Source organism: Ranitomeya variabilis, chromosome 5, assembly GCF_051348905.1.
Source record: "Ranitomeya variabilis isolate aRanVar5 chromosome 5, aRanVar5.hap1, whole genome shotgun sequence".
Classification (NCBI taxonomy): Eukaryota; Metazoa; Chordata; class Amphibia; order Anura; family Dendrobatidae; genus Ranitomeya; species Ranitomeya variabilis.
This window is the reverse complement of record NC_135236.1, coordinates 423,821,075-423,842,290: the sequence shown is the minus strand read 5'-3', so window position 1 is coordinate 423,842,290 and position 21,216 is coordinate 423,821,075. Positions and strand designations below refer to the sequence as shown.

The 21,216-nt window shown below is 45.1% G+C and overlaps 1 protein-coding gene across 2 annotated transcripts in view; it reads right to left on the bottom strand.

Moving 5' to 3' along the window:
• CNOT2 (CCR4-NOT transcription complex subunit 2) overlaps positions 1 to 16,984 on the bottom strand; it is a 102,722-nt gene extending 85,738 nt beyond the window's left edge. The window contains exon 1 of one of the 2 annotated variants that reach the window (XM_077265273.1): positions 16,598 to 16,984. In XM_077265273.1, the coding sequence (XP_077121388.1) occupies positions 16,598 to 16,885 (288 nt within the window). In that variant the 5' untranslated portion in view covers positions 16,886 to 16,984. The remainder of the gene's footprint in view (positions 1 to 16,597) is intronic. The other variant, XM_077265274.1, reaches the window with a different exon arrangement.
• Between the last annotated feature and the right edge of the window lie 4,232 nt (positions 16,985 to 21,216).

Sequence of the window (21,216 nt, the reverse complement as noted above, 5' to 3'; positions counted from 1 at the left end):
TCAACGATGCCAAAGTCGTTCCCCTGATCGTTGGTCGCTGGAGAGAGCTGTCTGTGTGACAGCTCCCCAGCAACCACACAGCGACTTACCAACGATCACGGCCAGGTCGTATCGCTGCTCGTGATCGTTGGTAAATCGCTATGTGTGACGGGGCCTTAACTCTGCTGCCTCATTATAGTGAATAGCTCCTTCAGGGGTTTCATCTGAATAACATCATTAGGAGATTTAGATGTAAACACCGATGTAAGCAGGGCTGTGGAGTCGGTAAGCCAAACCTCCGACTCAATTTCCATGACACCATCTCCACGACTACCTCATACCAGGGCTGTGGAGTCGGTAAGCCAAACCTCCGACTCCTTAATTTCCTTGACACCGACTCTGACTCCACAGCACTGGATGTAAGAGCTTAGTGTAGCGTGCAGGATAAATATGATTCCAAACGTTATGTAAAATCTTCCCAATAAAAGTTTGAACTCAATCCACAATAAAAGCAAGTCCTCACTCAGAAATATAGAAAGAAATATAGGAGTTTTCCACGTTACTGGTAGTACAAAGGCTCTGGAAAAGCTAAATGGCTCCTCAACCCTCAAACCAAATTCAGCAAATTCTGTGCACCCAAATCCAAATACCCCCTCCCTTCTGAGCCCAAGTGTGCCTAATCCACATGATTGGCATTTCAGTAGCTATGAGAGCCCGCCTAATTTACGGGTGCAAGAGCTGGGCATAACTTACTTGTCACTAAAACTTACTGGTCACTGCAACAGCAGTTTGCAATATTCACTCAGCAACATCCACTGCTGCCTATTTCTGGAAAACACCCATGGAGTCAAAATGGTCACTACTCCTGTAGATAAATCCTCATAGGGGTCCAATTTCCAAAATGGGATCACTCGGGGGGGGGGGGGTGGAATCTGCTCTTTTTAGCAGTAAAGGAGAGAGAGAGAAAAAACAGAGAGAGAGAGAGAGAGAGAGAAAAACAGAGAGAGAGAGAAAAACAGAGAGAGAGAGAAAAACAGAGAGAGAGAGAAAAACAGAGAGAGAGAGAGAAACAGAGCGAGAGAGAGAAACAGAGCGAGAGAGAAAAACAGAGAGCGAGAGAGAAAAACAGAGAGCGAGAGAAAAACAGAGAGCGAGAGAAAAACAGAGCGAGAGAAAAACAGAGAGCGAGAGAAAAACAGAGAGCGAGAGAAAAACAGAGAGCGAGAAAAACAGAGAGCGAGAAAAACAGAGAGCGAGAAAAACAGAGAGCGAGAAAAACAGAGAGCGAGAAAAACAGAGAGCGAGAAAAACAGAGAGCGAGAAAAACAGAGAGCGAGAAAAACAGAGAGCGAGAAAAACAGAGAGCGAGAAAAACAGAGAGCGAGAAAAACAGAGAGCGAGAAAAACAGAGAGCGAGAAAAACAGAGAGCGAGAAAAACAGAGAGCGAGAAAAACAGAGAGCGAGAAAAACAGAGAGCGAGAAAAACAGAGAGCGAGAAAAACAGAGAGCGAGAAAAACAGAGAGCGAGAAAAACAGAGAGCGAGAAAAACAGAGAGCGAGAAAAACAGAGAGCGAGAAAAACAGAGAGCGAGAAAAACAGAGAGCGAGAAAAACAGAGAGCGAGAAAAACAGAGAGCGAGAAAAACAGAGAGCGAGAAAAACAGAGAGCGAGAAAAACAGAGAGCGAGAAAAACAGAGAGCGAGAAAAACAGAGAGCGAGAAAAACAGAGAGCGAGAAAAACAGAGAGCGAGAAAAACAGAGAGCGAGAAAAACAGAGAGCGAGAAAAACAGAGAGCGAGAAAAACAGAGAGCGAGAAAAACAGAGAGCGAGAAAAACAGAGAGCGAGAAAAACAGAGAGCGAGAAAAACAGAGAGCGAGAAAAACAGAGAGCGAGAAAAACAGAGAGCGAGAAAAACAGAGAGCGAGAAAAACAGAGAGCGAGAAAAACAGAGAGCGAGAAAAACAGAGAGCGAGAAAAACAGAGAGCGAGAAAAACAGAGAGCGAGAAAAACAGAGAGCGAGAAAAACAGAGAGCGAGAAAAACAGAGAGCGAGAAAAACAGAGAGCGAGAAAAACAGAGAGCGAGAAAAACAGAGAGCGAGAAAAACAGAGAGCGAGAAAAACAGAGAGCGAGAAAAACAGAGAGCGAGAAAAACAGAGAGCGAGAAAAACAGAGAGCGAGAAAAACAGAGAGCGAGAAAAACAGAGAGCGAGAAAAACAGAGAGCGAGAAAAACAGAGAGCGAGAAAAACAGAGAGCGAGAAAAACAGAGAGCGAGAAAAACAGAGAGCGAGAAAAACAGAGAGCGAGAAAAACAGAGAGCGAGAAAAACAGAGAGCGAGAAAAACAGAGAGCGAGAAAAACAGAGAGCGAGAAAAACAGAGAGCGAGAAAAACAGAGAGCGAGAAAAACAGAGAGCGAGAAAAACAGAGAGCGAGAAAAACAGAGAGCGAGAAAAACAGAGAGCGAGAAAAACAGAGAGCGAGAAAAACAGAGAGCGAGAAAAACAGAGAGCGAGAAAAACAGAGAGCGAGAAAAACAGAGAGCGAGAAAAACAGAGAGCGAGAAAAACAGAGAGCGAGAAAAACAGAGAGCGAGAAAAACAGAGAGCGAGAAAAACAGAGAGCGAGAAAAACAGAGAGCGAGAAAAACAGAGAGCGAGAAAAACAGAGAGCGAGAAAAACAGAGAGCGAGAAAAACAGAGAGCGAGAAAAACAGAGAGCGAGAAAAACAGAGAGCGAGAAAAACAGAGAGCGAGAAAAACAGAGAGCGAGAAAAACAGAGAGCGAGAAAAACAGAGAGCGAGAAAAACAGAGCGAGAAAAACAGAGAGCGAGAAAAACAGAGAGCGAGAAAAACAGAGAGCGAGAAAAACAGAGAGCGAGAAAAACAGAGAGCGAGAAAAACAGAGAGCGAGAAAAACAGAGAGAGAAAAACAGAGAGCGAGAAAAACAGAGAGAGAGAAAAACAGAGAGAGAGAAAAACAGAGAGCGAGAAAAACAGAGAGCGAGAAAAACAGAGAGAGAAAAACAGAGAGCGAGAAAAACAGAGAGAGAGAAAAACAGAGAGAGAGAAAAACAGAGAGAGAGAAAAACAGAGAGAGAGAAAAACAGAGAGAGAGAAAAACAGAGAGAGAGAAAAACAGAGAGAGAGAAAAACAGAGAGAGAGAAAAACAGAGAGAGAGAAAAACAGAGAGAGAGAAAAACAGAGAGAGAGAAAAACAGAGAGAGAAAAACAGAGAGAAAAACAGAGAGAGAAAAACAGAGAGAGAAAAACAGAGAGAGAGAAAAACAGAGAAAAAGAGAGAAAGAAAGAAAGAGAAAAAGAAAGAAAGAGAGAGAGAAAAAGAAAGAAAGAAAGAAAGAAAGAAAGAAAGAAAGAAAGAAAGAAAGAAAGAAAGAAAGACAGACAGACAGACCCCAGAATGGAAGACGCATGCTTAGTTTAAAAAAAAACGGAATCCGTCGCCGCATTCCATCATTTGACAGATCCTGTGCCCACAGGCTTCCATTATAGCTCAGGAGAACTTGCACAACCAAATTTGAAGTTACCGTAATTTCTCCTATCCTTGTGAAAATGAAAAAATTTAGGACTAAAATAAAAATGTTTGCGGGAAAAATATATATATTTTTTTCACTTTCACAGATCAACATTGTAAAATTGTGTGAAGCACCTATGGGTTCAAGGTGCTCACCCCAAATTTAGATAGATTCCTTGAGGGGGTCTAGTTTTCAAAATGGGGTCACTTGTGGTGGTTTTCCACTGTTCAACAGGGGCTCTGCAAACGCGACGTGGCATCTGCTATTTCAGCAAATTATTTATTCAAAAAGTCAAAATGGCTCTCCTTCAAAGCCCTGCTGTGTGCCCAAACAGTAGTTTTACTCCACATATTGGGTATTGGTGTACTCCAGAGGAATTGCACAACATATTATATGGTGCAAGCTCTCCTGTTAACCTTGTAAAAATGAAAAATTTGGGGCTACAAAAAACTGAGCAGTATGTTTAGGGTTATTGTCCTGCTGGAAGGTGAATATTTGCACTCAAATCTCAAGTCTTTAGCAGCCTCTAACAGGTTTTCCCCCAGGATTGCCCTGTATTTAGTTCTATCCATCTTCTCATCAACTCTGACCAACTTCCCTGTCCGTGATGAAGAAAAAAAACTCTCCAAACGAGACATGGCTCCTTCCCTTCTGAGCCCCGTCAAGTGCCAAAACAGTGTTCCCCCACACACACACACCCCCACCCCACATAAGGGGCATCAGAACACTAAGGAGAAATTGCACAACACATTTTGGGGTCCATTTTCTCCTGCTACATTTGTGAAAATAAAACATTTGGGTCTAAAGTAAAATTGTTATGCAAAAATGTTCATTATTTTCCTTGCACAATTAATTACCGCATATACTCGAGTATAAGCCGACACGAGTATAAGCCGACCCCCCTAATTTTGCCACAAAAAAACTGGGAAAACTTATTGACTCGAGTATAAGCCTAGGGTAGGAAATGCAGCAGCTACCGGTGAATTTCAAAAGTAAAAATAGATGCTCCATACCGTTCATTATTGATGCTCCATATAAAGCTGTGCCACATATAATCTAATATATAAAGCTGAATGTGTATATGTGTGTATGTGTGTATGTCCGGGATTGGCATCTGCACCGTCGCAGCTACAGCCACAAAATTTTGCACAGTCACACGTCCGGACCCCGAGAGCGTCATAGGCTATGTTGTGAGGTGAAATTTTAACCCCACGCGTTCCAATTCACCAAACAATTTTGCCCCTATCTACATAATGGGGAAAAAGTGAAAGGAAAAGTGTTGGAGGCAAATTGACAGCTGCCGGATGTGAACAATGAGGACTTAAAGAATGAGAGCGATGGCGCCAAAGAGTATATACCGTACAGTTGCTAAGGTGGGGCCCCGACATGGGATAATCAGCACACACAGGGATATGAACACACACACAAAATGCGCCACACACTACCACGTGCTTGAACACATATACCACCCTCAGCACACATTTCACCACACATACACCAACCTCGCCACATAAGTCGAAACACAAAACTCACCGCTCAAAACTCGCCACGCGCAAAATTCGCCACATGCAAAACTAGGCTCACGCAAAACTCACCACACGTGCAAAACTCACCTCATGGAAAACTCGCCACACGCAAAACTTGCACACGCGGAAAAATTGCAACATGCACAAAAGTTGCACCACATGCAAAAGTTGCCTCACACAAAACTTGCACATACTCAAAACGCACCACACATAAAACTCGCCACGAGCAAAACTCGCCATGCGCAAAACTTGCTGCACACAACTTGCTACACTAACCTGTCACATGCAACTCAACACACAAAAAGCTGCATGTCGCCACACAAAACTCATCTCACAAAAGTCGCTGCATGCATGTCACCACACGCAACTCAGCACACACAACTTGACACATGAAGCTCGCCCTAAAACACACACAAGTCTGGTATTATCCTTCAAAAATAAAAATCTGATTAATAAGCAGACAAACTACAAGAGCAACAACTGTACCATATAGGAAATATGGCAGCTGTCAGTCACATGACCTGTCTATTATGTGTATGTGTGAGCTAACATATACTGCCAGGGGGGAGGGCTTCCTGTTGGCTGGGGATTTATCAGGCTGCCAATAGCAACCAATCACAGCTCAGCTTTTATTTTGCTGCAGTTAATTAATCTGAGCTCTGATTGGTTAACAAAGGCAACAAAGGACATTCTCAGTATAACAAAGCTAATATATGTTGTGAAATGCTTCTATTATCTTAGTTTTTGCCTTTTAATAATTACATTTCTATCTATTTGTTTTGTGGTTTTTGTGTGCAGAATAAATTTTTGTTAACATTCTATTTTGCTAACAGCAGTTATTAACCCGGGCGAAGCCGGGTAGTACAGCTAGTGCTCCATACATCTCATTATTGCCCCATAAGATGCTCCATATAAAACTGTGCCACATATAATGCTCCATACATTTCATTATGGCCCCATAGATGCTCCATATAAAACTGTGCCATATAGAATGCTCCATACATTTCATTATGGCCCCATAGAGGCTCTATATAAAACTGTGCCACATATAATGCTCCATACATTTCATTATTGCCCCATAGATGCTCCACATAACTGTGCCACATATAATGCTCCATACTGTTCATTATTGCCCCATAAGATGCTCCATATAAAGCTGTGCCATATATAATGCTCTGCACTGTTCATTATGGCCCCATAGATGCTCCATATAAAGCTGTGCCATATATAATGCTCCATACCGTTGATTATTGCCCCATAGATGATCCATATATAGCTGTGCCATATAGAATGCTCTGCACCGTTCATTATGGCCCCATAGATGCTCCATATAAAATTGTGCCATATAGAATGCTCTGCACCGTTCATTATGGCCCCATAGATGCTCCATATAAAGCTGTGCCATATAAAATGCTCTGCACCGCTATGGCCCCATAGATGCTCCATATAAAACTCTGCCATATAGAATGCTCTGCACCGTTCATTATTGCCCCATAGATGCTCGATATAAAGCTGTGCAATATATAATGCTGCTGCTGCTGCTGCAATAAAAAAAATGACATACTCACCTCTCTTGCTGCCCGCAGCTCCTCAGCTTCCTGTCTCGGCGTCTCTCTGCACTGACTGTTCAGGCAGAGGGCGGCGCGCAGATTAGTACGTCATCGCGCCCTCTGACCTGAACAGTCAGAGCAAGAGGACGGGAAGACAGAGCGGTGCCCGGCGTGTGGAACGTGGACAGGTAAATATGTAATACTCACCTGCTCCCGGCGTCCCTGGCTCCTTATCCCGGACAGATGGTCTCCGGGTGCCGCAGCCTCTTCCTCTGTCAGCGGTCACCGTTACCGCTCAGTAGAGGAATGAATATGCGGCTCCACCCCTATGGGAGTGGAGTCCATATTCATATCTTTAATGAGCGGTCCCACGTGACCGCTGAACAGGGGAAGAGCTGCGGCACCCAAAGACCATGGGACAGGCAGGGGGAGCGCCAGGAGCCCCGGAAGCAGGTGAGTATATGACAGACCTCTCCCCCCCCTCACCCGCCGACCGTGACTCGAGTATAAGCCGAGAGGGGCACTTTCATCCCAAAAATTTGGGCTGAAAATCTCAGCTTATACTCGAGTATATACGGTGATTGCAGTGAAGCACCTGAAGGGTTAAACTTCTTGAATGTTGTTTTGAGCACCTTGAGGGGTGCAGTTTTTAGTACTATGTCATTTTAGGGTATTTTCTGTCATATAGACCCCTCAAAGTCACTTCAAATCTAATGTGGTCCCTAGAAAAAGTAGTTTTGCAAAGCGTTGGAAAAATTAGAAAATCGCTCGTCAACTTTTAACCCTTCTAACTTACTTAAAATAAATGTTTCACAAATTGTGCTGATGTAAAGTAGACATGTGAGAAATGTTATTTATGAACTATTTTGTGTTCCATAACTTTCTGAATTATGGTCATAAAAATATAAGGTTTGAAACTTGCAAACTTTTCCAAAAGTTTTTGCCAAATTTCCATAATTTTTTTTACAAATAAATGCAAGTCTTAACGATAACGTTTTAACACTATCATGAAATACAATAGGTCATGAAAAAAAAAAATAATCTCAGAATCAGTGGGATCCGTTGAAGCATTCCAGAGTTATTACCTCAAAGTGACAATGGTCAGAATTGTAAGGGTATGTGTCCACGGGCCGTATTACATCCGGAATAGCTGCGGATTGAACGCTGCGTGGAGCCGCAGCGTTCAATCTGCAGCGTCCAGATGTTACAGCATAGTGGAGGGGATTTTATGAAATCCCGTCTCCACTATGAGTGGTAACACGCATCCGGCGGCCCTGCGATTCCGGACATGCGGCGCGTCTTTTTAGATCGCAGCATGTCCATTTACTTTGCGGAGCAGCAAGGTAAAACACAGGGCCCTATGTGTGGGGTGTGATGATTCCGGATGTGTGCAATGAACATCATCGCGTCTACAGAAAGGGGCGGGGCTTTGGGCGGAGCCAGTTTTCCATTCCGTCCTAAGCACCGGCCATCCTGAACGTGGACACATACCCTAAGGCTATGTGCACACGCTGCAAATTTTGCTGCGGATCCGCAGCGGATTTGCCGCTGCAAATTCGCAGCAGTTTTCCATGCATTTACAGTACCATGTAAACCTATGGAAAACAAAATCCGCAGTGCCCATGCTGCGGAAAAAAAAGCGCGGAAACGCTGCGTTGTTTATTCTGCAGCATATCAATTCTTTGTGCAGATTCCGCAGCGGTTTACACCTGCTCCATAATAGGAATCCGCAGGTGAAAGCCGCACAAAAAAAACACTGAAAAACCGCGGTAAATCCGCAGTGCGGTTTACCTGCCGATTTACCAAAATCAGTCCGGAAAAATCTGCAGAGTAATCCGCAGTGTGTGCACATAGCCTAAAATTTGGCCTGGTCATGAAGGTAAAAAAATTCTTGAGGGTGAAGGGGTTAAAAAGAAAAAAAAAAGAAAAAATGTGGTGATTAATTCTGCTACATGCAGTGTGGGAAAGTGCTCTAAGAAGGACTCCACCATCACTAGAATACTATAAATTTAGTAAAGATGAAAAAAGTTTGTGCAATTTTCATTAGGCTTGTTTATTTCACAGTATGACAAACTTTACTTCAAAAACTATTGGAACAGATAAAAAGTTCTATAGAATGTATTCAGATTGTGGCCGTATGTCCTGCTTGCATAACTGCATGCTTGGTACTAATACACTTAAAAAAAAATCTGAGCACATAAACAGCCAAGTATATTCAATACAACTGTAATTACTCTGTCATATCAATTATTAATTCATTCATTCATTTTAATCTCAGATGGGTAAAATAATTAAGCTCATAAATTGCAGATACACAAGAATCGTTCTATTCATGTAAGCACAAAACACAGCGGCTAGCAATAACTAAGCTCACGACTCACACGAGTAAGGGGCAGAATATAATAAGCAGTGATGATGATGATGGTAGTGACTAGATAAGAATGCTCAACCCTGTATATTATGTACAAATAGGGCAACCAAAAAGATGCCAGCAGGGCTCGATACACATCACAATTATGGCCTCTGTCTGATGTATGACCTGGAAAGGAATCGAAGACCTCCAGAAGATACCTTACAGTTGTGTCTGCTGTCCAGAGTCCCACTTTAAAAAGAAAACAAACCCATGTGTTGCATAAAATAGCACAGCCAATAAGCTACACCAATCCCACTTTCTTGGCAGCCATCCCGGCTAATACAATTCTCTGGACACATTTAGGCTATGTGCACACGTTGCGGAATGGGGTGCAGAATTTTCTGCACAAAATCCGCATCTCCTGGCACAATCCGCAGGTGCAGATTTGCCGCGGATTTTGTGCGGTTTTTATGCGGAATTGATGCGGATTTTCTGCTGTTTTTACCACTGCGGATTTCTATAATGGAAGGGTACAGAAACGCTGCAGATCCGCACAAAAGTAGTGACACGCCCTTCTTTTAAATCCGCAGCGTTTCCGCACGGATTTTTCCACAGTATCTGCACAGCTTTTTATTTTTCACATTGATTTACATTGTACTGTAAGGCCGGAGACACACTGGTGCGAGAGACGGCCGAGTCTCGCTGGTTAAAAGCAAGCTGTGGCACCTGCATTCCGGAGCTGAGCGTGCAGCTCCATGTATTGCTATGGAGCCGCACGCTCCGCTCCGGAGTGCAGGTGCCACAGCTTGCTTTTAACCAGCGGGACTCGGCCGTCTCTCGCACCAGTGTGTCTCCGGCCTAAATCACAATGCGGATCTGCAGCGTTTCTGCGTGGAAGAATCCACTGCGGATCCGCACTAAATCCACATCGTGTGCACACAGCCTTAGTGCATAGTACGGGAGCACTCCTGGAATACGTGCTAAATGTCCATACTAAAGGTACCTTCACACGAAACGACATCGCTAGCGATCCGTGACGTTGTAGCGTCCTCGCTAGCGATATTGTTTCGTTTGACACGCAGCAGCGATCAGGATCCTGCTGTGATGTTGCTGGTCGCTGAATAAAGTCCAGAACTTTATTTGGTCGTCCGATCGCTGTGTATCGTTGTGTTTGAAAGCAAAAGCAACGATACCAGCGATGTTTTACACTGGTAACCAGGGTAAACATCGGGTTACCAAGCGCAGGGCCGCGCTTAGTAACCCGATGTTTACCCTGGTTACCAGCGTAAAAGTAAAAAAAACAAACAGTACATGCTCACCTGCGCGTCCCCCAGCGTCTGCTTCCTGACACTTACTGAGCTCCGGCCCTAACAGCACAGCGGTGACGTCACCGCTGTGATCTGCTCTCACTGTACGGCAGTCAGTCAGAGCAGGAAGCAGACGGCAAGGGACCTGACGGACATCGAAAGGCGAGTATGTACTGTTTGTTTTTTTGGTAACCAGGGTAAACATCGGGTTACTAAGCGCGGCCCTGCGCTTAGTAACCCGATGTTTACCCTCGTTACCCGGGTGCTGCAGGGGGACTTCGGCATCGTTGAGGACAGTTTCAACGATGCCGAAGTCGTTCCCCTGATCGTTGGTCGCTGGAGAGAGCTGTCTGTGTGACAGCTCCCCAGCGACCACACAACGACTTACCAACGATCATGGCCAGGTCGTATCGCTGGTCGTGATCGTTGGTAAATCGCTATGTGAGACGGGGCCTTTACAATGTAATAGCACGCTTATTATTTGACTATAGTAAATAGAATGTACATATACTAAAGGAATCTGAGCAAAAATCTGAAGCCAACACGTATTTCTGCTGCAGATTTGCCATGTTGATCTGTCTAAGACCGGGGTCACACTTACGAGTGTAATGCGAGAAATACGGCTGAGTCTCGCGGATTAATACCCGGCACTGCCACTGGCACTCAGGACCGGAGTGGGCAGCTGAATATATTTCTATGCAGCTGAACGCTCCGATCCCAAGTGCCGGGTATTGATGTGTGAGTTTCACGCATTACACCTGCAAGTGTGACCCCGGCTAAGGCCGGGATCACATATGCGAGAAATATGGCCGAGTCTTGCATATTTATACCTGGCACTGCCACCGTCACTCAGGAGCGGAGCATGAGGCTGCAAGTATTGCTATGCGGCCGCAGCTACGGTCCCGAGTGCCGTCGGCAATGCCAGGTATTAACATGCGAGACTCGTATGTGTGATCCCGGCCTAAAGCTTAGTCCTGCATAAGGATATATACACACGGCATCGTTAAGACACAGGCACACCTGCCAAGAATATGGCGGTCTTTTTTCTGAAGCAGCTTCGCTAGCAGTCTTGAGGTCGTTTTAGCAGGAACTCCGCTGGTGGCGGCTTTTTTCAATGATTTAAACCAGTGTTTCCCAAACTCCAGTCCTCACGGGTCATGTTTTCAGGATTTCTTTAGTATTGCGCAAGTAGTGGAAGTATCATCAAGGCATCAGGAATTGTCTCATCTGTGCAACACTATGGAAATCCTGAAAACATGACCTGTGGGGTCCGTGAGGACTGGAGTTTGGGAAACACTGATTTAAATGATAACTAGTGAACGCCATCCCAAAGAATGAACATACCTTTCTTTTAATCGCTTCATGGTTTCCAAGCCAAAATTCTCTATGGGGGGTTTGCAGTGGTTTTTTTTTTTTTTTTTTTAAGAAGAATCTGCTTGAAAAAGATCATTGCATGCATATAACCTAATGTAAGCTATGATAATGTAATAACAACCTAAATAAGGCTAACCCACGTGCCATTTAATTTTTGGCTTTTACATTTAGCATTTGCAGAAGGTTTTTTTTTCCTGCAAATGGAGACGAAAAATGACAATTTTTCCATGTGCATATGAATAGATGCTGCAGGAAATTTCATCTCTCAGGAAGGGCTTGTTCACACAACCGCATTTTCAGTCCGAGTGCTGTTCGTGAAAAAAACGGACAGCACTTGGACTAATGTTAGTCAATGGAGCAGTGCAGATGAGATATGGACTGAATCAGTGTGTGGGAAAATAAATAAAAAAATTGCAGCATGTACTAGTTTCCTTTGTAAATTGGATGAGACTCACCCATTCACGTCTATGGATGTACAAGAAAAAAAATTGTAGCCATACGGAGCCACAGTATAACATCAGATTTTTAAGAATACGTTGCAATTCTGTAATATAGGAAAATGTAAATGATTAGTAGCTGCCGAGTAGAAAAACGGATTGTATACGGATGCAGTGAGAAAAAATATCATCCCACTGTTCTCGATATAATGCTAAATGATTTTTTTTGTTCATTTGCTTGTGTGAAAGTGCTTAGACCTCATTTATTCATTCACTTTTCTTGTCATACATGGGGGGAACAAAACTGACTTATCAGTGTGCTGTATCATGTAGTCATCTATTTTTCGTCCTCAGGTCCATTTTCATCATCATCATTATGACAAATTTTTTACTCGATTACAAAAAAAAAAGGTTAATTGTTTTTCTTTACAGACCTATCGATCTGAATTGACAAGTTTGCACTGTCACTAGGATCAACAAGAGACAGGAGTCAGTTTTGTCTTTTTTATGGTCATTGTCAGCAAAAAAAAAAAAATGTATACAGCCCACCAACAGACTGGCCTGGGCTGCACTGTGACTTTTTGTAGCACTAATGATCAATTTTGACTATTAAGTGGCAGCTGCAGTCTACCTAATTGCACATATCTTAATGTATTGCTTTGGACTTCAGCAGTAGCTAAATAGTTAAAAGGAATCATTAAATAGGATTTCACCCCAAACTATTTATATGGACGTTAAGCTCTTTCAAAGAAACGTCCAGCAATACCTTTACATGGGCAGTCCGTTCTTCATTACTCAAGCAACAGTCAAATTAAATGTGCAAATGAGCATGAAGAGCTATTTGTAGATCTGAAGCCTCTGTCACTCCAACTCTATTCCCTCCTCCTTTTGCCTGAAGTCACAACATAGAGGCTTTCAGTCAAGCAGGAAGCAACAATAGAGGAGATGGAGGGGAAGGGTGTGAATAGAGCTGGAGTGACAGAGGGTCCAGATTTACAGCCTCATTCGCATATGAATCTAAAGATATTGCTGGACTTGTCTGTAAAAGAGCTACAGTTATTGGGCTGAAATCTGTAAAAAAGAATGATAGCACTTGTACATGGGAAACACAGGAGAGGTAGCTGAGTCCTTACTTTGAGAACCTGGCAGCAGAATAGCAGAATGATGCAGTCACATCCCTGCTCTAAGACAGATGGCACCTGCCTGTGGATTTTCATCAGTAAGGAAATGCAAAAATCCTACAGTACTGAACCTTGATAGCACTGAACACCTGCCATTCATATTCAGCAATTTATTACACCATAAAACTATTTGGCAAAATCAAGAAAACACTCTTCAAAGTCAGTGCGTGTTTGTGTTGTCGGTCCGTAACATTCCAAAATTGTGATCGGGCCTCACTCCAAGAGACAGGAAAAACATTACTAAATTTTCCCTTAGCAATGTTTCTTTTCTCCTCCATCCCAGATGCTATGAACACATGTCAAAGACCGAGGAAAATGTAGTCGGGAATTTCCAGGAGGAATGACAAAGGAGCAACAAATGTAAAGTTCTCAGAAAGGATATCAAGTCATACAAAGATTTACTAAATCAGACATGTCAGGAGAGCAACAGTCCTGCTCCCCAAAGCCTGCCCAAAAACTGAAAACAAAGGACTGGAGCAGAAAACGGATGTGCGCTCATCATTTGTTCTTTACTACTAATACTTGTGAAAAATGCTGATTTGGCATGTAATTCAAGAATAGGTGCTACATACTATACAATACCAAAACTCAGGTACACAATTTAAGTTTCACCTACTTCAAATTACTTCTTTCTCCTGTAAAAGTCAAGCAACCAAAAATGACAGAATTGTGCAATAAAACATGTGCAACATTTGCCCATGTGGCATATGCGAGAGCATCTTTAGCCTGCAGTGTGGCTCACACAGTTACTATGTTTCTGTGATCTCCGCACCCCCATCACTACCTGTAGATGACATTGTGGCTTCTTCTTACCTACAAAACTGTTGGCAAATCAGAAGAATACTTGTCTAAAAGGGAGGAGGGGGTTACAGGATATATGTGTACACAAAGAGCTGCAGCTGTTGAAAATTATAGCCAATCCATGAGCTCAGTGGATTGAGCTGCCTACATCAGCAATGTCGCAAAACCCAATGATTGGCTGCAGTGGTCACATGCACTGTATCCAGGAAGCCACCGCTGCAGCCTGTCAAGACCTGGACATTGAGGACAGATGGAGATGAGTTATTTTCAATAGCTGCGACCCTATAGAAAAAAAAATCCTATCCAAACAGTTAGGCCTGGGTCACACTTGTGAGTGCAGTGCGAGAAACTCTCCTCAATACCTGGCACTTAGGACTGGAGTGTGCGGCTGCATGTATTTCTATGGAGCTGAACGCCCTGGTCTGAACAGCTGGTGTGACCCCGGCCTTAAAGAAATAATCTCATGTATATGACAATGCCTAAGAACAAACTCTACATTAGGGAGCAGGTTGTGACATGTCAATCCAATCTAGGGAATATAAGGCGCAAAGAGGAAGTTGGGGCCTGGATTTTAGGAATGGACAGATGCATGAACAAGTAATAAAAAACAAAAAAAAACACACCATCAGATCAGATTCAGAAGAATAACAACATTTAGCCCAAGTAAAAAACATGAGATGTTCTGGTGTCAGGATCTCAAACATTTATTTGTAAATTGACATCTGCCATCTCTACCGTTGGGTTTTTGTGGGGGGAAATTTGAGTAACAATTCCAGAAAGCTATCTGATGCGGTCACTAAGGCTATGTGCACACGTTGTGGATCTGCAGCGGATTCACAGCAGTTTTCCATGCGTTGTACAGTACCATGTAAACCTATGGAAAACCAAATCCGCAGTGCACATACTGCAGAAAATACCGCGCGGAAGCGCTGCGCTGTATTTTTGGCAGCATGTCAATTCTTTGTGTGGATTCGGCAGCGTTTTACACCTGTTCCTCAAAAACGGTGAGGAAAAAAATCGGCACACGAAACCGCAACGTGGGCACATAGCCTAAAGCTTTCCTCCATCAGCTGAGCCTGGCTAGCACAGACCTGCCTTCCGAGCATCAGGTAGATTATGTTACAGGCCCAGCTCTCAGGCCTGGGCACCGAGGAGCCACACATTAGCACACCGGGCACAGCAAGATGAAACTGTCAGAAATTCATTTAGTGAAACAGCAGCCCACATTACAGAGGAGGACGTCACTGCCCCCAATAACCCAACACTCTGACGTTACAGTCATCACACACTCCACCGCTCCCTTAACATTCCCTCAGGACCACAGTAAGGCCTCACAAAGCCGTGATAAAAGACCACAGTCCGGTTGCTAAGGGCAACCAGGACAATGCACTCCGGCACATCCCTTCTTTAGAGCCAAATATCTATTTTTCTGGCAAATCAAAGGAGATGAAAGTTTGCACATCACAGGGGTCCCGAACAAGAGCCTAATAAAGTTACAGTAGGGCTATGTTCACATTGCGTTAATGGCAATGCGCCGACGGCATCCGTTACATAGCGGCACTAACGCTATGTAACGGATGTGTTAGCGCACCCATTAACTGCCATTATGTAGCGCATCGCTAACGCATGTCATAATCGGCATGCGATAGCGATGTGCCGTCATTCTGTGACGGACCCTCGGACGCGGTCTGCAGCGTTTTCGGGTCCGTCACCGCTAGCACAGATGGAGCATCTGCGCTAGTGCGATGCATAACGTGATCTTTAAAAGGCACTTGTGTTGCGCAGTCCGTTTATCGCATGCATTTAACGGACTGCACTAACGCCATGTGAACCCAGCCTGAGAAACAAGTCCTGGCAACATGTTGGTGAGCGTCATCTGCCACCAGATGCTATTTGCCAGGAGTGTGTGGTTGTTACCATGACGAGAGCCGGTGGATCTGCATAAATCCAGGCGCCCATCACCGACATCTACTCTCCATAGGCAACTGGCGGACGCCAGGATAAAGACAAGACAGGAGACGTTGCCCATAGCAACCAGCTGTCACTGCTCTGGTTGCTCCTGACAACTATGTAGGAGGCTGAGAACAGGAGATGCTCTGCCCTATAGCCTGGACAGGAGGGCACACGGTGGGCTGCAGCGCCCCTCACCGGCCTAGCCAGGAAGTGACAGCTGGACGTGTCATGTAGGGTCTGCCGAGCCTGCACAGCACGGGGGGCCTAACCGTCCGGCAGGAGCCCCCTCAGCTAGGCCTGGACGCAGCCTGCGCCTCTAGTACTGCGGCCCCGGCATCTCCCTGCAGGCCGCAGCCCCCCGGAGCCCCACACACTCCCCCGCAGCCCTGAGCTGCCTCCTCCTCCAGCCAGCAGCTCCTTCTCCGGCCACATCCAGACAAAAGCCGCCGCGGCCGCCCGGGCCTCACTCCCGCGCCCGGCCCCCGGCAGCCCGGCCTCCGGCTCTTCCTCACAGCCGTCCCTGACGGAGCTCCGAGCCCGGCCGGGGAGGGAGGACGGCCGCCAGTGACGGCGCAGGCGAATAAAAACACTCACCGCATGAATTTTCTTGTCTCGCAGAACCAAGATGGCTGTGTTTCCAACCCGGAGGATGCTGGGTGGCTGACCTTTCCCCTTTGACCCACCGCCGTGACCCGCTCTCCTTCTCCCTCCTCCCTGACAACGGCAGCTGGTAACCAGGAAGCGGCCCGGGCCTAGCTGGGGGATCGGCCTGCTCGTTGGGGTCCTGCGCCCTCCTCTCCGGTGCTCTGGGATCCCCCTCCTTCCGGTGCACGGCGGGCGGGGGGAGGGAGGAGGAGGAAGCGGTGGTTTTGGCGGCTTCATTCACATCCCAGGCCGGGAGCGGAAGCTGTGCTGGAGCCTGCTGTGTGGTACCTCAGGCTGTGCCCGGCGCCGGCCGCCCCGGCCACCGCACAGCCCATACCTTTATTCACACCGCACATTTCCTGATACTCGTGTCCTCTGGTAGTAAAGGGTGCACCCGACAATGCCTTCCCGACAGCCCGGCACCACGTACACCGAGGCAGGGCTCCATAGTGGCGGGGTGGTGGCATGTCTGCGTGACTGTCCACTCGTGTCAGTGTCAGGACAGGCAGAGTCATGTGTGTTAGATGTTGGGGGTCTCTGGGCTCCCGGTATGGGGTCCTCACTTCTGTGTGACTCCGCTCCTGTCAGTGTCAGGACAGGCAGAGTCATGCGTGTTAGATGCTGGGGGTCTCTGGGCTCCCGGTAAGGGGTCCTCACATCTGTGTGACTGGCCACTCGTGTCAGGACAGGCAGAGTCGTGTGTGTGTGATGTTGGGGGTCTCTGGGCTCCCGGTAAGGGGTCCTCACATCTGTGTGTATAAAGTTGCTCAGCTGTGAGTTGGCGCATGTCATGTGTGCGTTTTTTCTCTCTTAGTATCTGTATGACTTGCTTTTTTAACATCTTTTACACGAAATATTTTTATAGTATGTTGTCATAAATAACGCAATCTTATATAAACAGAGGTATCTAGATATTAAATAAATAGAATATATAATGTTCTGTAGACATATACTGTCACCAGCCCCCTACACTTGCACCCTTCAGAGCCTTTTGTGTAGCACTAATGGGTACGTAGTAGTGATGAGCGAGCATGCTCGGGTGCTGAGGGTGTTCGGCGTGCTCTAATGCTATGTTCGAGCCCCCGTGGCTCTATGTCTCGGTGCTGTTAGCCACAACACGTGGGGATTTTCTGTTAGGCAATCTCTGCATTCGTTAGGGCTGTTGAACAGCCCGGATACATGCAGGTGCAGGGACTCGAGCATAGTATTCGAGCACTCTAAAGTCGCTCAGCACCCGAGCATGCTCAGATAACACCTTATCTGAGAACGTTCGCTCATCACTAGTATCTAGCCTTATTTAATCTATTAAATAAATGACGTGGCGTTCCCCTATTTGACAGTTCTGGCTGTGAACTTCCTGTACTTGGCTGATGACATTCCTTTAAGATATGTGTGTAATAAATCGGGCGGCATGCGCATAGTCTGTGAGCCGTCCATTTTTTTTTTCTCAAATCCATAGACTTGCATTGGTGAGTCTCGGCCGTTTTAGGCGGGCATACGTTGCATGCTACGGTTTTTTCCTCACCCCAATTCCTGCTGATTAGAACTCGCAGATAGAAGAACACTGCCTCTGTGAATACCATTGGTGCAAGTGCAATGTGGTTTTTTTTTTCACATTGTATTTGGCATATTTAGCCTCAGATGTGAACAAACCCTAGTTCACCTGTGCAAATCCAGAATATTTTTCCACCCGTGCGGACCATTAAGTGCTATATATGTGAGACTGCATTCAGATGGGTGTAAGCAAAATCAGCCATTCATCCATTAAAGACAGACTATTTTTCATCCATATGCAGTCAGTTTGGCCATTTCTTTACATCTGGATATCCGTTTTTTACATCCACGTGTCCGTTTTATTCATCCTTATGCCATCCAGTTTTTACATGAATAATATAAATAAAGGTTAATACAGCTTCCTGTGTTAATAATTGTAATGGATCTGTGAAAAGTAAATAACATGTGAATGGTAACCTGAATGTGATCAGTTTTTTACACACCCATTGATTTATAATGGGCAAATATAATTTGAAATATGGCTCAGATTAGTGTACGCTGTGATCTTTTTACATGCAGATCATCAGTCCGTGTGTAAAACCGTACATGTGAACTACTACATTAATTTGCATTGGACCTTCTGCTAACTGTATTCCACCTGTTTTGTATATGGACAGATTAGGCTACTGTCACACTAGCGTCGTGCACTGCACGTCGCTATGCGACGTTGCAGCGCAGCGACGCATAGTGTGGAAGTGCCGCACAACGGGGGCAGCGAATGCTGTTTTACATCGCATCCGCAGCCCCATTGTGATGTGTGGGGAGGCGGGGGCGGAGTTCCGGCCGCGCATGGGCGCTCGGAAAAGACGGTAGCGACGCACAGAAAAACGTTACATGTAACTTTTTTTGTGCCGACGCAACCGTCGCACGACGGTTGCGACGTGTGGCAATGCGTCGCACTGCGTCGCTAATTCAAGTCTATGGAGAAAAAAATGCATCCTGCAAGCACTTTTGCAGGATGCGTTTTTTCTACAGAACGACGCATAGCTACGTGCAGTGCACGACGCTAGTGTGAAAGTAGCCTTACACGCTCTTCTGAACGAGCCCTTAGGTTTAAGACCGGAGAAGCATCCAATCTTGGTGAGACCAGCTGATCCTTTTCTGTTCCAAGGGCCACATTGTCATATTTAAAGAGAACCTGTCAGCACTATTTTGAAATATAAAGTAAAGATTTAGCTGTAATATTGATACCCTTGATGAAAAAATCTGCATTATTGTCCTTCTGCAATCAGAATTTAAAGTTTTGTGCTACTTAGAGCTCGGTGCACAGGGGCTGGACAGTACACGGGGTCTTCTCCCTCTTTGTGACTCCCTGTCCCCTCTGCTACCTCCTGTCTGTGAAATCTCGGCAGCGAGGCGGAGAATCGCAGATGGAGAAGGATCCAATTACGGTAGCAGAAAACCTCACATGCTGATTACAGAAGAACAATAATGTGGATTTCTTCACCACGGTATCAGTGTAATCAGTATTACAGCCAGGTCTTTACTTCATATTTCAAAATCGTGCTACAGGTTCTCTTTAATTATTTTCACGGGCTGCAATCAAAAGGGGGTATTCTCTTTTGGAGGTTTATGCCATGTACAAAGTATATGCCATAAATTTCTTATAAGATGTAGGTTCCACTTCCATGACTCCCCAATCCGGTATTCTAGAGAGGAGGAGACACTGCACTCACTGAAGACTAGGAGTTGTAGTATCTGGCTATATTTCACAATTCATGAGAGCTGCATGCATAGTTGGTCACCACTCTAGCATTCAGGGCAGATGTATGGCGGCCCACATATGGTTACACAGTGCTCTATGTGTGATTATTCCTGCTCCTGTATGATGACTTTTTCTCTCTGACATGGAATCTACTGTAAACAGAAGGTTGGGGTCCCACAAAATGACGTGGCGGGCAGCGGTTTGTTTACCCCTGGTCTACAGGGTCACCTGACATACAATGCTTGGCAAGCGTGTTTGTGTATGGTGCGGTTATGAGATAGCTGGCAGTTGAATGAGTTTTCGGCCAACAGCTATTTAAACTGTATGCGTGCCTTTACTTTTAGGCCCCTTTCACACATCAGTTTTTTGCTATCCGTCGCAATCTGTTGAATTTTGAAAAAAAGAAAACGGCAACTGATGCCGCGAGATCCGTTTTTTCTCACAGACTTGTATAAGTGACAGATGGCCTCACGTTTCATCCGTCGTTTGCCGGATCTGGCGAAAATGGTTTGACAGCCAGAGACAACAGACAAAGTAACGTTTTTTGTGTACGTCGAAAAATCGGACAGCAACGGATCCATCGCCGTCCGTCGTATGCTCGAAGGGAATCCGGTGCCCATAGGCTTCCATTTTTTTTTAACTGAGAATGCTCTGATTTATTTAGGATCCAATTACTCAGATCCGCTAGTCAGATCCGTCAAAAAAACGAATCCGTCGCATCACTTTTTCACAGTCTGCGACGGATCCATCGAGCCAAAAAGTGATGTGAAAGGGGCCTAACAGATGTCAATTGTAAAATAAGATTGCCTAACATAAAATAGGGTATGTGCACAAGATGACTTTTTCAGGTAAGCAAACCTGATGAGTTTTTCAAGAGGAAGATGTTTCATGGAACGCTGTCTTTATTTCCTCCTACGGCGCATTTTAAAGATTTTTTTTTTTTTTTGCAGACTACTTTTTCATCTTTTTTGACCACTGCTGTTTATTGGAGCATTTGTCCTTAGTTTTTGGGGTGTGTATTTTTACTATCATTTTCCAGATTTTTTTTAGTTTACTTCATTTCAACAATGAAGAAACTGCTGGCAGTTTTTCAAACATGAACTCTGCAAAAATGCTTTTGGGCCTTCCCATTGCCTTCTATTTTAACCCCTTCCTGCAAACCGCCATACATTTACGACATGATGATCACACGGGCTTGAGCCAAGCGCCACCCCAATCGAATGTGGGTGTCAGCACTATATGAGAACTGACACCATGCAGCAACGCCCACGATCAGTGCTAGCGCCAATCGTGGACTTTGAACTCCTTT